General features: G+C 44.9%; 1 protein-coding gene across 1 annotated transcript in view; it reads right to left on the minus strand.

Annotated features, from left to right (window-relative positions):
* Nucleotides 1-17,500, minus strand: part of pard3aa (par-3 family cell polarity regulator alpha, a) — a 344,419-nt gene that overhangs the window by 215,303 nt on the left and 111,616 nt on the right. The window contains 1 exon segment of the mRNA XM_031583717.2: nt 2,328-2,563. Within this exon segment, the coding sequence (XP_031439577.1) occupies nt 2,328-2,563 (236 nt within the window).

Here is a 17,500-nt window from a genome sequence, read left to right on the forward strand (position 1 = left end):
ATCAGATGAGTGCCCTATTTACTGCTGGTTCCTGCTGAAGCCATTAAATGACACTGATTCAGAAGGGGCCCACAAACACAGCAAAGACAGCAGAGGCAAAGTGAGGACTTGGCATGGGCACTAATGAATCAAAGAGGAATGCCAGTGAACAGACGCACACCACCACCGCTGCAGAGCGCAGTAGGGCAGCGGCGGGCATCTACACCACTGAGAATCAGGTGTGAGACTAAGGTAACCCAAGGGCTGGCACTGAGCACGGCTTACACTGGTCTGTGATCTCAAGCAGACAGCCCTGAGAGCGCTGCCAGCTGTTTATTGAAGAATCCTTTGAGATCCTGGCCAGGTTAAGATAACTAAATACAAGCCAGATTGTCCACAACACTCAACATATATATCCCACATCTAATACCTAAAAACGCTGAAAATAGACACGTAACATAGATAGAAATAAATTATGAAAATAGGACAAGTTTCACATAGGAAATACCAAATAAATGTTGGGACACATCCCAATTCATTCCATGCTCTGCCACAGTTAAATCAGTTAAATAAAGACGGTTAAAAACAGAATCGCATGCATCAAGAGAGGAATGGCTCTCCTCAATCATAACGCACACAGACACATCCAAACAAGACAGACAGTCGCCTATGGAACTGTGCCAAGATCAACAACAAAGCCATTCCCCACCACCTCTGGCCTTGACATTTTACCATCCGCCTCCACAACTCACACCACCCCCACCCAACACACACACACACACACACACACACACACACACACACCCAACACACACACACTGAGAGAGAAATGAAAGGTAACAGCTTTATTTTCTCTTTGTGGTCTTTTATTATTTCCCCTTCAACATGGAAGTGTTCTATAAGCTTACCAAGGCTGTGACACACCAAAACTACTCTTAAATGGGATTATAAGGAAACGTTCAGAGACACACTAATCGCATCCAGGGGAAGCGTGTCACATTCCACTCACGCCACCTTCCCTTCCTCCCCTCATTCTAAGGGCTGAACGATTAATTGCATTTGCGATTTAATCGCGATATGATAGAACGCGATTTTTAACCGCAACGTTCGCGATTAAAAAACGTGGTCTAAAAAAAAAAAAAAAAATATTATTATTTTTTATTAATTTTTTTTTTTAAGATGGTACATTTTGCACACAGTGTTTAAAAAGTGCATGCCTAGTGTTTATACTTAAAATTACTTTTTTAAAATTACTTAAAAGCACAGTGGCAAAGCCACCGATTTGTTGTTCTTGTTTCTGTAATGAGCAGTTAAATAAAAATGTAAAATGTTGGAAAGAATATTTTACACTAAATGTATCTAATATTGTGTTGTTCATATTTAAATCATTCATTACGTTTTGTTGGGGAAAAAAAGAGAGAAAAAAAAAAATCGCATGTTAAATCGCAATCGCAATATTTTGGTAAAAAAATCGCAATTCGATTATTTTCCCAAATCGTTCAGCCCTACCTCATTCCCCCTCAATTCATCTTTAAATTGCCGGTATCAAAAAGGCAAGGTGTGCACCATCATTGTGAGGGGGCAGCCATTTTGAGCAAGTTAATTGGACATTTTGTTTATTTGCCACGGCAGGGAGGCTGGATGGGAAAACAGAGGATGAGTTTCTAAGTCATCAGCAGCCCAAGGCACTCACCTGACCTGGGACTCAACAAATTACAACACATGCTTTCCCCATCAGGAGTCTTTACCACAAATGCCATCACCATCAGGCTTCAGATCCTGACTTTCGTTCGCAGGACACAGACACGATGACCGGGTAAGACTGACAAAAAGGCATCACTTCAATCAGTTCAATTCAATTCAAATCAAGATCAACTCAAATCTACTATTAACCGTCAATCGCCATCTTTCAACTCAACACTTTCTATTTGTGAATAGGGTGGAACAGTGACATCATTGAGGGAAGAGTTTATGAAAAGAAAAGGACTGAGAACTTGCTCCAATTCCAATGAACTGACAATAGCCACATCTTGATTAGCTGCTGACAGCTAGACATCTCCTTTGGCCAAGCAGGGCCAGGGTTGCCAAAGAAAAGAGAGCTGTTGGCTCTACCGCTGTGTCCATCATGACTACACACGTCTCAGTGGTGCACTAAAGTGATGGCAGTAAAAAAGGTCATTCATTAAAAGAAGCCTTAACCTAACATCAACACTCGTATTAATAATTAAATACTCTCACACTTGGTAAAGATAACTGTTCCTAATTTAGTGAGTGTGAGTGCTGTGTGCGTTCACCTTTCTCTCCAGGCTGTTGGTGCCGGTTCCACTAATGGTGTTGTGGGCGCTCACCTTTCTCTCCAGGCTGTTGGTGCCGGTTCCACTAATGGTGTTGTGGGCGCTCACCTTTCTCTCCAGGCTGTTGGTGCCGGTTCCACTAATGGTGTTGTGGGCGCTGGGCTTGAGGAAGCCGGCTGTGGTGGACCAGCGCGTGGGGTTCTTCCTGGACGGCTCCTCTGGACGCAGCTGGGCTTCAGTCAGGGCAGCCAGGGCCGGGTCGCTGCTGCGCCGCACGTGCAAGGGCATGTCTGTGGAGGAAGAGGAAGAGGGACACCAAATAAGGGCATGTCTATGGAGGAAGAGGGAGAGGAAGAGGGACACCAATAAGAGCATGTCTATGGAGGAAGAGGAAGAGGAAGAGGGACATGAATAAGGGCATGTCTATGGAGGAAGAGGAAGAGGAAGAGAGACACCAATAAGAGCATGTCTGTGGAGGAAGAGGAAGAGGAAGAGGGACACCAATAAGAGCATGTCTGTGGAGGAAGAGGAAGAGGAAGAGGGACACCAATAAGAGCATGTCTGTGGAGGAAGAGGAAGAGGAAGAGGGACACCAATAAGAGCATGTCTGTGGAGGAAGAGGAAGAGGAAGAGGGACACCAATAAGAGCATGTCTGTGGAGGAAGAGGACGGAGGGACACCAATAAGAGCATGTCTGTGGAGGAAGAGGAAGAGGAAGAGGAACAACAATAAGAGCATGTCTATGGAGGAAGAGGAAGAGGAAGAGGGACACGAATAAGGGCATGTCTATGGAGGAAGAGGAAGAGGAAGAGAGACACCAATAAGAGCATGTCTATGGAGGAAGAGGAAGAGGGACACCAATAAGAGCATGTCTATGGAGGAAGAGGAAGAGGGACACCAATAAGAGCATGTCTATGGAGGAAGAGGAAGAGGGACACCAATAAGGGCATGTCTATGGAGGAAGAGGAAGAGGACGGAGGGACACCAATTAGTCTTTAAGAACAGGATGGGGGTTAATTTACACTGAAATAAAGACAGGTATTTGAACACATTCTTCTTTTCGCTTCATCACAGAACGCTCAGTGAAGAACACAAAAAAAAGGATCTTTTGATTAACCCTTTAGTCAATATGCCCTGCCAAGATGCAAGATATACCAAAAAGAGGGAAAAGTATGTCTGTGTGTGAGTGAAAAAAAAGAGAGAGAGAGAGAGAGAGAGAGAGAGGAGAGACAGACAGGGCGAGAGGCGACATATATAAATGTCAGAGAATAGTTTGTTTGGAAGGATAATGTGGAGAGTGCAGAGTTCCAGGAGGATCCACAATGTCTGAGATACCATGAGAGATCAAACTGGCTTGGAGGTGATTCAGCAAGACAAGAGAGCAAGCCAGACAGGCAGAGGGAGAGAGAGGAAGGGGAGGGGGTGGGGGTGGGGGCACCATATGTATGAAGTGCACTGTAATGGCTTTGAACCTCTGGGCAGGTGTCTGACACTGAGACTGGGGCCCGCATACATACATCTGCAACAAAGCTTACGCAGGTCTTTGTCAGGTCACTATTCTCTCCTGATCATTCTCACACTCACGTCCATGTTCTTATTCACGGCTCATTTTCCAACTGTCAGAGCCTGTCGCACAGCCAACTTCTAGGAGATAGGAGCAGGCCGCATACTGTTACAGCCAACACACACAACCCTGTCTGTGGCTGGCCCCCTCAACGCCAGTCTAATAAGACATTTGAACACACACCCCCGTCTGTGGCTGGCCCACTCAACGCCAGTCTAATAAGACATTTGCAGTCTGGAATCCAGGCTTATGAACAACACCTGTCCAAGAAGGAAACGCTTCAAGTTGTTTTAGATCATCTCCAGCTCTGGTTCGTAAAAGGGCCATATGGGTTGTGTTTATGGCTTGTTATGACTGCACTCTGTACATCCATAATTATGCAAATAGCGATACTACCACCTGTCGTCTTTTAACAGTTACCCAACAGCACATATGCCTACTGGCTCAGCCACAGCTGATACACAGAGCCAGCATATGTGCTTTATTACTGCGTCGCCCACTCTCACATTCACATACCAAGGTGGCACACAGGACGCTGTTATTTAGAAACAGTTTCAAACTAGTGTGCTTGTGAGAGAGGGAGAAATAAATAAAAAGAGAGTGCATGTCAGTCTGTGTGTGTGTGTGTGTGTGTGTCTGTGTGTGTGTGTGTGTGTGTGTGTGTGTGCTAGTCTGTGTGTCTCTCTCTGTGTGTGTGTGTGTGTGTGTGTGTGTGTGTGTGTGTGTGTGTGTCTCTCTGTGTGTGTGTGTGTGTGTGTGTGTCTGTCTGTGCCTGTGGGTGCTAGTCTGTGTCTGTGTGTGTGTCTCTCTCTCTCTCTCTCTCTCTCTCTCTCTGTCTGTCTGTCTGTGTGTGTGTGTGTGTGTGTACAAATGCACACAAGTGCAGTCAAAGGCAGTTAAAATACTGTGTGTGTATGACGAGGCTGTTCAGAACTGTTATTTAGAAACAGTTTTAAACAAATGTGCTTGTGAGAGCACCATATCAGTGTGTGTGTGTGTGTGTGTGTGTGTGTGTGCGTGTGTGTGTGCGTGTGTGTGTGTGTGTGTGTGCGTATGTTCGTGTTTGTGTGTGTGTGTGTGCCTGTGTTAGTGGGTGTGCCTGTGTCTGTGTGTATGTGTGTATGTGTGCATGTGTGTGTGTGTGTGTGTGTGTGTCTCTGTGTCTCTCTGTGTGTGTGTATATAAATGCACACAAGTGCAGCCAAAGGCAGTTCAAATACTGTGTGTGTGTGTGTGTGTGTGTGTGTGTGTGTGTGTGTGTGTGTGTGTGTGTGTGTGTGTGTGTGTGTGTGTGTGTAGGGCAAGCCATGGCCCCTTCACTGTTCTGCTTCTTTTACACCCCCCCAGAATTCAATCATGATGTTTAATACACTTCCCCCGCCAGTGGTCAGTTCACGTGCAGGTCGAAGCTTTAATGACATCTTCCTCTGAAAATCTGTAATTGTAGAACACCCATTCCAACCCCCGGGGTTCTATTAGATAATGACTAAAGAACGCCGGACAGCCCGGGACCAAGGGGGGGTGGAGAGCCCGGGACCAAGGGGGGGTGGAGAGCCCGGGACCAAACCCAAAGCACTGGGGACATGTGGGGGGGGGTGGAGAGCCCGGGACCAAACCCAAAGCACTGGGGACATGTGGGGGGGGGTGGGGGGGGGGGGGGTGGACAGCCCGGGACCAAACCCAAAGCACTGGGGACATAAGGGGGGGTGGACTGACTGGCATCTGCATCCCCAAGCTTTCACCTCCCTAAATTTCATTACAAATTACGACAGTCAGGATTGCATTCAGGGAATTTGACACAGCCCGAGTCTGCCACAGCAGGAAACGGACGGCACCGAGATGTCCTGAGGCCTCTAATGCCTATCCAGTGACAAGAAAAACAGACAGACAGACAGACAGACAGCCATACACACTGTGTGATAATTGGATCTGACCAATAGAATCGGTAACCTTGTCCCAGACATGTCTGCAGATTCTAAAAATCACTGAATGGATTTGATTTCCACATTTTTTTTCACCCCCCCCCCCCCCCACTTTCCATTCCAAAGAAGGCCACATCGAGCCGCCTCTGGAATTCCTTGGGCTGTGAGAATGGGAAGAGACGATGGGCTGTGAGAATGGGAAGAGACGGTGGGAAATGCTGAAACGCTGACCAGATGTTCTGGGTCACAGAGAAGAGGAGGCCAAAAATGAACACAGAGGCGGAGGAGGAGGAGGAGGAGGAGGAGGAGAGCATGTTTTCTTTACTAGACTGACTGAACAAATATGGAATTCACCGAGCGGGTGCTCTGAGTTGCTTTGAACATAGGAGAGGAACAGGTGGCTTTCAAAAGCGGAGCCTTGCTGGCTTGTAAGCCTGCTGCAGATTACACACACATATGCTCAACTTTATTGTGTGCGTTTGACTCAACCCTTACCTTCACACCACCTCATCTCGACCTTACCTATCCTTTTGTCTTCTCTAGCCTCTCCTCTGTAGTCTCCCAACAACACAAGCTATTAAAGACTGAATGGATAAGTGCAGTGCCTCGAAATGGGCCCGTCCCCAGTTTAATAACCTACATGACCACTTAAGACAGAGTGGCCATTGATCTCTGTGGCCCTGGGAGCCTCTAATCAGATTACAGCCAGGGATTATAGCCAGGGATTATAGCCAGGGGTCAACTCTCCTTCCACCGATGCCCACCTGGTCAAGATGAACACCACACCTAGGGAAAGCTTCTTATCAGCTAATATCTACATATCTCATCTTGCCCAGCTACTACAGGGGAGGCTAACCTAAACCGTACAAACAAGGATCCTGCTCCAACTCTTCTTTAAAGTATGCGTCAGGTACATTGTTTGGATTGGTGGGGCTATGTTTGTCTCCAGTGGCAGAACGCCCACACTCTCTATGCATCTCTCAGGTCTCCAGTAATAATAACATACAATAAAGTTCAACTTCAGCAACAGGGCTCTTTAATATATTACTTTCAAGCTTCCAATCAGTTAGATTGCTGGGGTGCCCGGTTTGTCCTTGCTCCGGTAACCTGCCAAAGGAGAGGAGCTCCTGACAGTATGCCAGGAGAGTGTAATGGAGCTAATGTATATGAATGCTGATCAAGACAGACGCCGAGAGAGAAGGCAGAGAGTGAAGCAGCCAGGGGCATCTACAGTGAAGGGCAGATGGGGCTATGGAGTTCTGTGTTCTGTTCTAGAGTGAAGGGCAGATGGGGCTATGGAGTTCTGTTCTGTTCTAGAGTGAAGGGCAGATGGGGCTATGGAGTTCTGTTCTGTTCTAGAGTGAAGGGCAGATGGGGCTATGGAGTTCTGTTCTGTTCTAGAGTGAAGGGCAGATGGGGCTATGGAGTTCTGTGTTCTGTTCTAGAGTGAAGGTCTATGGACTTCTGTTCTGCTTTAGGCTGGTTCAGTTCACCAGTAAGTGTCTCCTTCCTTCACTGGGCGATATGATGGATCAGCGCTGGACATGATTTCTGACGCAGCACAAGCAACCTGTCCACTCAGTGAGCTGAAGCTTTCAGGAGGTGTGTGATTCACGAGAGGGGTGGAAGCTTGCAGGAAGTACAAAATGAAATATAAAATATAAAAAAGACAGACCGCAGAGAGTCTTAAAAAAAAAAAAAAGAGTCATCCAACATCTGACATAATGAAGCTCTTAAAAATCTCTCAGTAGTCTAAATCTAATCTAAATATAATCTTGCACTTTTGGGTGAAGAGGGAAGGAAGGAGATATAGACATCATAGACATCACTGCCACAGAAAGAGAACATTATACTAATGTATAACTCCATACATGTATAGACATCACTGCCACAGAAAGAGAACATTATACTAATGTAGAACTCCATACATGTATAGACATCACTGCCACAGAAAGAGAACATTATACTAATGTATAACTCCATGCATGTATAGACACTATAGACATCACAACAGGAGATATGAGCTGTGGAAAAGAAGCTGTGGAAAGGAAAGAGCAGCACAGAATTATTTCAAAATCACAGTATGACAAGCAGAAGAGAGATGAACAAATCATGGGTCTTCAACGTGGCATGCATACAGCGCTGGGTTAAGGACACAATAGAAGGTGGGGAACAGCATGGAAACATGTCCAATAGAAGGTGGGGAACAGCATGTCCAAGGAATGCGAATGAGCAAGCAGTAAAAAAGCGGAATGAGGAGAGAAAGGCGCGTGGGTCCGAGAGCCTGGAGTCCAAATGAGACCTGACTCATCTGGGTTGACGTTCCCCACACACGCTGGGGCACCGGGTTGGCATTCACACAGAGGGGGGCCAATCAGAGTGACACCCCAGCTCATACACACACACACACACACACACGGCCACAACCAGCAGAACTAGACTGGAATGCAGTCTCTCACCTCACCATCTTGAGAGGTTTTCAATCAGCAAAGCAAACAGTCCTGCTGTGCTAACACAGGAAGCTGCTAAAACGAGTAAATGTCATAAAGGGGCGAGTCTTTTTTTTTTTCAGGGCCCTGGGGAGGTCACCTTGTGGCTCTGCTGCCTTCAACCATACGTTATAAATCTACCTCAGGATGGGACGGCGACCCCACAATGTTGTGATCATAAAGGCCATTACACAGCTCATTACAGAGGCTCTCTAGGAGGGCAACACTGCACACACCCTGAGGAGGAGAGGAACGAGCCCCCACTGCATAGAACAACCGAACAACCATCAGCACAACCACTTATGTCTGAACGACATAAACAAAGTAATTCCACTATCAAAAGGGAAATGGTTGGAGGGGAAATTGACATGAAAATGGCAGTTCATAAAACACTCAACTTGAGGACATCCACCTTCACATACGCGCACACAGACAGTCCTTCTGACAGAATGTGAGTCATATCGTCAATTTGCCAAAGCAGTTTTCAGAGCCGTTTCTGTGACAATGGCCCCAATGCCAGAGTTCATTCCCTGGCCTGATGTAATGCTTCATCTGCGATGCTGAACCTGTGCAGTGTACAATAATTGGCACATGGGGGAGATGACACTTAGAGGTCCATGTGCAATTTCCAGTATCTATACATGAAATGGATCTGGGGAAAACATTCCACTACTGCTGTATGACAATGAAACACACACATTCAAAAACTCTCGGAAAGATCAGGAAAGATGTGCTGTGACAAGGAAGTGAAAGGGGGTCGAAAGGTCAGTGAAACATTTAAGAAAACAGAATGGGAGTGAATAAGGTAAGTGCGCGTGTGTGCGTGTGTGTTTGTGTTTGTGTGTGTGTGTGTGTGTAGTTGTGCGTGTATGTGAGTATTTGAATATCATGTTAATTTGCATTACATAAATCCTATGAATAAACAAAACAAAGCTAATAAAAAAAAGCACACACAAAAAAAAAAAAGCGAAATGAAAATACGAGACATGCATCCAAAAATGTGGAAGCTCTGAAAATCTAGAGAAAGAAACGTTCCGGTGGAGTAAGCATTGAAAGAAAGGTGAATCCCCTTTTCTCTGTGATGGCCGGAGCCAGTCGAGCCCACTGTGCTGGGTGGGGAGCTGGCAGGCTGCGTGGAGGAGGAGGAGGAGGAGGAGGTCATGTCAACGGGGGTCTGCGTACCCCCACAGATAACTCATCAGGTTCTCCCGACTGTCAAGCCCAATTTGGCCTCATCAGTGAGGCAACAGTGCTCTGACTCGATTAAGCCCCCACGGCTGCTCCGTGGGACTCAGTGTGGCTCCACCAACACGACACAACACACTGCAATCACGAAGGCAGCCTCACCCCCCCCCCCCCCGAGTCCACCGAGAGAAGAGAATAAGAGACCTGCAAGCATTGGCAATGCCAATTCAAATCTCTCCAGCAAACTGAGCTCTTTCTACAGAATTCAGACCAAACCTAAACACTATAAACACTAAAACAATGTACCAAGATGTGTTTCTTTCACCTACGGCAATGAAGAATACATCTAACAAGAGAGTCGAATCGAGAACAGAACTGCAAAAAGGCTAATTTAAGACAACTGCACAAAACACTGCATGTCAAGGCAGAATATAAATCCAAGCTAATTATGAAAACAAGAAAGGAGTAGTACCATGACAGTGGATGGCATGCTTAAAACCAGACACCTAACCAAGTGCAGCCGGTCCTGATCTCATTTCAGAAAGTCGGAGAAATTTGAGCCAGGTTATTCGTTAAAACTCCGAAACACTGCCAAATCAATTACTCCCCTGGTTGCCATATTGGACACAGATCCATATCTGGCGGTTTTGTTGACAGAGCTAAGCTAGAAAAACAAAACAGAATGAAGGGTTTGAGAGGAAAAAAAACTGTTTGTACAAGATCAAAGCATGTGATTTTCCAGGCCAAAAACAGCATTCGTTTAATGATTCATTAGCCTGAAGTTTTTCCCCCTGATTCTACGCAGACGACTTATCTCTGGGTTGATCTGTATGTGGAGTGGCTGAGAATATGATGCAGGCCTCATTTGGAATGGGGCGGATTAGTTCTGTGCTCAAAGGCATTGTGGAGCCAGGGATAAGATGACAAAAAGAGGGATCAAGTTTGAAGTTATTTAAGTTACAGCCTCACATCCTAAGCGGATTGTGTACAGGGACACGCACATTAACAAAACTGCAGTTTGTTTAACAGGTGCACTCTTTGGATACACAGTGAGGTAGAGGAAGAGCAGGACGAGGGCCATCAATTTAAGCCCTGAGGCAAACAAGGATACAAAGTCACATTTGGCTGGCAGTCCTCACCAAAGGCCCTTACCGCCTTGGGCAGCATCCATTCCCACCCATCCATGAATGCAAATAGGCCGTGTGTGTGTGTGTGTGTGTGTGTGTGTGTGTGTGTGTGGTTATAGAGGGACTGAGATACAGCCAGAAATAATGGCAGGTCATCAGCACCTCAATTATACTCAGGCAAAACAAAAACAAAAAAAAAAAACTACAGACTAACAATTCACTATTTAAAGCAAAATTGAGCTGCTGTGAAAACTTGCCTCGGCTAAAATATATAGTGAAGGGAGAAAAAGCTATAAATGAACAATGTGAACCTAATAAGAAGTCCTCATCCCCTCATTGTAATTGTTCTTGGTCAATAATCAAAGAAACAGAAGCCTGTTCATACCTTGCTTCTGCTTTTATTCATGAGGAATTATGTTTTTCACTGAACGCACCTTTAAGACACTTAAAGGACTTAAAAAAGGAAAAAAAAAAGGAATTAAGTGAACATCTCTATATGTAACCCCACCCCACCCCCCGAGAGAGGGCGTTTTCTTTGCCAGGTTTTATAATGGACCATCCTCCTTATGTTCATGCACCAAAAGAGCTAAAAGGCTAATAACTCATTTTAATGGACTTTTTTGGGATGGTATATTGGCTGTGGATGAAAGGAACAAACAAGAGCAGACCAGAGGAGTTTCTCAGAGAGATTAGGCAGAGAGACAGACAGAGAGACAGACAGAGAGAGAGAGAGAGAGAGAGAGAGAGAGAGAGAGAGAAAGAAAGAAAGAGAGAGAGAGAGAGAGAGAGAAAGAAAGAGAGAGAGAGAGAGAAGGGGGTAGAGAGAGAGAAGAGGGGGAGAGAGTGAGGCCCCTAGTTTACTGAGGGGAGTTTCATCAGCATATGTGGCCCCGATAGGGAATTTGAAATGGGGAGCAATCTCATCAAAACCCATTTGCAGAGTAATGAAAGGTCTGAGCAGCCTAATCCCCAATTAGACTATTCACACTCAGAGAGGGACGAGTGGAAGAGAGGGGGAGAGAAGGGAAAAAAAGAGAGACAGAAATGGGAACACAAGAAAATGACAGCCATGGATGCTGTATAATGTGTGTTGTGTTGGTGTGTGTGTGTGTGTATATGTTTGTTTGTGTATGCATGTCTGTATATGTACTATTCATTTACAAACCACTGGGGGATGGCAGGCAACAGAAAGTGGCTTTGAAACCATCTTCATTTGTTTTCACAAACCCACACATATTGAGGGCTTGGCTTTGCAGTCAGTCTTTGAATTAATGGGCTGCGGAGACAGAAGCGTGTGAACGCACATGACTCTGTGACATTGTTAATGATCTTCTGGAAGCTTCCACTGAGAACAAGATGGAACTGGTTTAACAAGACCTCTGCAATATATCACCACATTTTTTCTAGTTTCCAAACCAACGAAGCACTGATGTGTGTCCTCCTCACACTTTTCTTTCCCCCAGTAGGCTGTTATCATTCTCAGGTCTGCTGTACTTTTTTGGAAAGTGTGTTAACAGCGATAAGGGCCTCGAGGCACCCCCGGAATATGAGATGAGATGTGTGAATTACACCAGGTTGTGACATGTCACAGAAGCTAAAAAGAAAAGGTAGAGAACAGAGAGGAGAGAGTCACACTGAAACCGTACGAGTGAAGGATACCACTTCACAGCTCCAATAAGACCCTTCGAGTGCGGATACCACTTCACAGCTGCAATGAAATAGCAAAACACTGTTCAAACTTTAAACTGCATGTCAATGTACTGTTAAACCATCCTTATACAATTATGACTGCCACTGATGCCTTGGTGACAATTGCAGGCACTGCAAAAAAAAAATCAAACCTACAAAATAACCTACATTAAAAGATAAAGCTCACAATGAGTCCTGTAAACAAAATGGCGACGTCCATTACCATCAGGAAGTAAATTGGGCCTTGGCTGTCCGGGACTCAGCACTGGCACATACACTCAATCTTACTACATCCTTCTTCAACATTTTTACAACTGTCTCTCATTCAAACAAAGACTAAAACACGTTCTCTCTCTTAGTCATTCAAACAAGGACTAAAACACGTTCTCTGTCTTAGTCATTCAAACAAGGACTAAAACACGTTCTCTCTCTTAGTCATTCAAACAAGAACTAAAACACATTTTCACTCAGAATTGCAGCTGTAGAGTATGTCAAATGTAGCAATTTGTTCAACTCAATCCAGACCCAACTGTCTATCTGCTTGACAGAAATCCCCCATAGTTCTCAGAGGAGATCTTAGTTATAGCCGGCCATGCAGACATAAACAAAAGCAAGCATGAACAAAGTGAATTTTAGCTTTGGCCTATTAGCCATAAAGTACTCCAAACGAGGCCATTTCCTGAAGTCTATTACGGAGCATGGGAAGATTACAATTACAGTCTTTATGTTCTTTTATTAAGTGTCTGGGGAGGTTGGTCAAGAACACGGGGGGGGGGAATGCATTCCTAAAAGATAAGCAACTCTCTGCGCTTAAGCTGAAGCAGAAGTTACATGACAACTGTTTATAGCTTTTTGACTAAAAGTTTGGATTAAGGAGGACTTTGACACCCACTCCTGGCCTATTCCTGTGCCCCAAAGAGAGTCTACTGACAAAGATAGATGGTTAAAAAGGTTACTCTATCCCTTATATGCTCCCAAACTGTGGCCATGAAAGCCAACATAATGTCACTCACAATTCTTTCTGCGGTCCCTAGTTTGAGAACCAAAATAAAGCAGCAAAAAGGCTGGAGCAGGCCCAATCGTGCACTAGTAAACTCTTGACCATTCTAAATGAAGTATCTGAGGGGATGAATGGAAGGTAAAACCACTGGGATCATGACCAATCCCCAATGCCCTTGGATGTGAGTAACATGGCAACATTCAGGGACATATTTCCCAATAAGGGCCTTTCAAAAATGACAGACTTTTGCTTTAAAAAGTATCCTGGGATAGGATCCTGGGATATCACAACTGGCATAGATATGATGACCAGTAGCACAGGGCCAGGAGCCTAAATATTTAGTAACAATTTGGAAAAGGAAGAGAATAAAGGGGCCCACTAAGAAATGTAGTCGACTGGTGTGAATATAAAAAACTGCAGAGAGTGTGCATTAATGTCCTCTGCTAAAGCTACATGACTGTGACGTCTTTAATGTCTCCAGCTAAAGCTACATGACTGTGACGTCTTTAATGTCCCCTGCTAAAGCTACATGACTGTGACGTCTTTAATGTCTCCAGCTAAAGCTACATGACTGTGACGTCTTTAATGTCTCCTGCTAAAGCTACATGACTGTGACGTCTTTAATGTCTCCTGCTAAAGCTACATGACTGTGACGTCTTTAATGTCTCCTGCTAAAGCTACATGACTGTGACGTCCTGCTAAAGCTAAATGACTTTGACGTCCTGCTAAAGCTACATGACTGCGACGTCCTGCTAAAGCTACATGACTGTGACACCCTGCTAAAGCTGCATGACTGTGACGTCCTGCTAAAGCTAAAGCTACATGACTGTGACAGAAAGCTAAAGCTACATGACTGTGACGTCCTGCTAAAGCTACATGACTGTGACATCCTGCTAAAGCTACATGACTGTGACATCCTGCTAAAGCTACATGACTGTGACGTCCTGCTAAAGCTACATGACTGTGACATCCTGCTAAAGCTACATGACTGTGACGTCCTGCTAAAGCTACATGACTGTGACATCCTGCTAAAGCTACATGACTGTGACGTCTTTAATGTCTCCAGCTAAAGCTACGTGACTGTGACATCCTGCTAAAGCTACAAAATATGCATGAGACAGTGTGGTTTTTGCTTTTGTCTGACAAACCTGAATCAAAACAAATGTCTTCAACGGAGTTAACTGCTTCAATCTCATGTCATTAATGAGTGCAATGGTCTGATTTATTCTTCAATCATATGAAGAACAATGATGTTATTCATTGATTCCACATGAGTGAAAACATCTCCGCTTCTGTATCAGAAGCTTTGAACATTTCAAGAAAGTAGAAATGAAGCAATATCATGCCAAAATGGAACGCACTGCTTGGTTGTATGTGGAACACTGAACAGCGGAGTGCTTGAGTCATAGCACTCCTTGGAGTTTGTGGAGAGAAGTAGTTATTTGAACCAGCAGTGAGCAAAACTTTCTGAAGGGCAGCGAGAGAGAAGACGAAATTGGCAATCAGGCACTTGTAGCCACAGTTATCAACCCGCAGTGATTTTTTTTCTGATATTAGTGTTTGCAGATAGCATTGCAATCTTTACCACTATTGAAGGGCAAGATTGAAGAGAGGCCTTTCTCCCGAGATGAGATGGAGCAGGAGGCAGAGAGAGAAAGAGACTAGGTGTGAGATGAGACGGGATTCAATGGGATGAGATGATGCCTTTGGCTGTTCAGATAGTTAGCCCGGAACTAGGTTATAACCCTAACTTGATAGTTACAAAATGCCAAACCCGCTTGAATATATTCAAAAGCCATGCTTGAAGACTAAAAGGTTGTTTCAGAAAAAAAAGAGATTCACAAAACCATACAAAAGAATTATAGACAAATGTATACACATCCATACATTGGATTTTGACAGAACTGGGCACCAGAAGTGTCACTTTTTGCAACATTATATCCCTTTTGGGCCATCCACAGCTAAACATAAACTGTTCCTCACTTTCCTCTTACTCAATTCAACTATATTTTCATTGCAAAACAGACAAGCAATTCCAAAGAAAAACAAGAAAAAGACAAGAGAGAGAGTGAGTGTGTGTGAGTGAGTGAGTATGTGTCTGCATGCATGGATACATGCAAGACATTTATTATCATAGTATTATGTTACACTTCCTAGCGACCTTGCGAGGGGTATAGATTATGGCACTCAGGGATGAGTTGAGCTGCTGTCTGCTGGTTGCCTGTCTCCCCTTCTCTCTCTCTCTCTCTCTCTCTGCAATCTATCCCACTCCCCCTGTCTCTGGGAAGAGTTGCTGCCTACCTGCACGTCCTTTAATGACTTCCATGTGGCCTCGGTGGGAGACAGAGGGATCCCAGAGGCCAGCCACTAACCAAATTGATTAGATAAATGTTGGCCTGCCCACAGGTGTCTGCTCTGTCCCCCCCCCCCCCCCCCCCCCAGCAGGCAATCTCTTAATGGATGACGATCCCGGCGTGTCACTTGCAGTGATTCAGTGTGGGAAGGGCTGGCCGGTGATTTGTCACCACATTGATATTCTTCACCATAGGTTGGAAGACGGCCAGGCAAACTGTGACCAGAGAAAAAGCCTTACATTGCCTTACAAAAACCCGCTGCTGGACAAAAGAAAAAAGTTATCCATGTGGACTTTTTTTATTGTGTACAGATCAAATAAACCTGGGTAGGTCCTTTCCACAGTGATCAGGGTAATGGTGTTTTTTTGTTGTTGTGGTGTTGTCTATTTGCCTCTGCGTCATGTTTGGGATGCGCATCACTCTGTGTGTTGCCAATAAGACTCCAGTTAATAGTCACTCACACCGCATGACAACTGGGATGTTTGCTGGGTGGGGCAGCAGGCAAACACAAGCTGGGAGAGAGATAGAAAGAGAATGTGTGTTGTGAGTTAATAAGAGAGAAAGAGAGAGAGAGAGAGAGAGAGAGAGAGAGAGAGAGAGAGAGAGGCAGAGAAAGAGAAAGAGAGAGAGAAAGAGAGCAATAAAGAGAGAGAGAGAGGTAAAGAGAGATAAAGAGAAAGAGATAAAGAGAGAGATAGAGAGAGAGAAAGAGAGAGATAGAGAGAGAGAAAGAGAGAGAGAGAAAGAGAGAGAGACAGAGAGAGAGACAGAGAGAGAAAGAGAGAGAGAGAAAGAGAGAGAGACAGAGAGAGAGAGAGATAAAGAGAGAGAAAGAGATAACGAGAGAGTGATAAAGAGAGAGAGAAGATAGAGAAAGAGAGAGAGAGAAAGAGAGAAAGAGAGAGAGAGAAGAGAGATAGAGAGAGAGAGAGAGAGAGACCGAAAGAGACAGAGAGAGACTGAAGCCCAGTTGTAGAGTTCCAGAGAGCGCAGCACCATGCCAGGGAGGATGCCCGAGGGAAGAGCAGAAGAACCTCACTCTCCTCTACTAATGAGAGCCGGGCTCTTCCAACGCCACCTGAGACTACTCCCTAGAAACCTCCGTCACACCTGGACCTGACTGCTGCTGCTTTAATACACCCACAACACACACACACGAATATGAATATGAACCAGCACAGGCGCCTGAACTCAACGAGTTAGCAAGAAGGGGGAGAGTGCGTCTGAGCACGGAAACCTAAAACAAGCAACACTCTGAAGTTAACTTCATTATTATTCCCTGCAAGCAGAATTATTAAACATTTTTTTCCCCCTCTTTTTTTTTGTGTGCTGACAAAATTATATATTCAGACTCAGCTAGTAGAATGGTCCTCATTCCTTATAATTACAGGCAAATTACATTCATTACTGCAATTTACATCTCATCTCCAATCTAAATCATTAGTGGGGCCGACCTGCTCGGCACATTCTGGTATTACAATGTAAAAAAGAGTTCTGCCTCCCAGGAGAATCAAAGGGGGGAGAACTAATCAATACCTCACAGAAAATGATTACTCCTGATCTCCAGCCTTCTCTGCTCCAGAGGCCAGACTGGAAGGCCAATAGGAGTGTCATTTCATGTCTGATTGCTGTTATTGTCATCTTTAATGTGTTTGGAGGTCCCAGGCCTCAGTGAAAAAATCACACTCACGCAGAAATGCATTCATTCAAATCAACACAAATGCTTACACACACACACACAGTCCTCCATCTTCAAGCACTAACTAACTTGGCAGTGTAATTGAGGTCGCGGACTGTGTGAGGCAGCACTGAACGAGGTAGAGAGGGGGAGAGGGGAGGAGAGGGAGGGAGGAGTATTTCTACCTTAAATCAACTCAAAGATCAAAAGTTTAAACTA

This window comes from Clupea harengus, chromosome 17, assembly GCF_900700415.2.
Source record: "Clupea harengus chromosome 17, Ch_v2.0.2, whole genome shotgun sequence".
NCBI lineage: Eukaryota > Metazoa > Chordata > Actinopteri > Clupeiformes > Clupeidae > Clupea > Clupea harengus.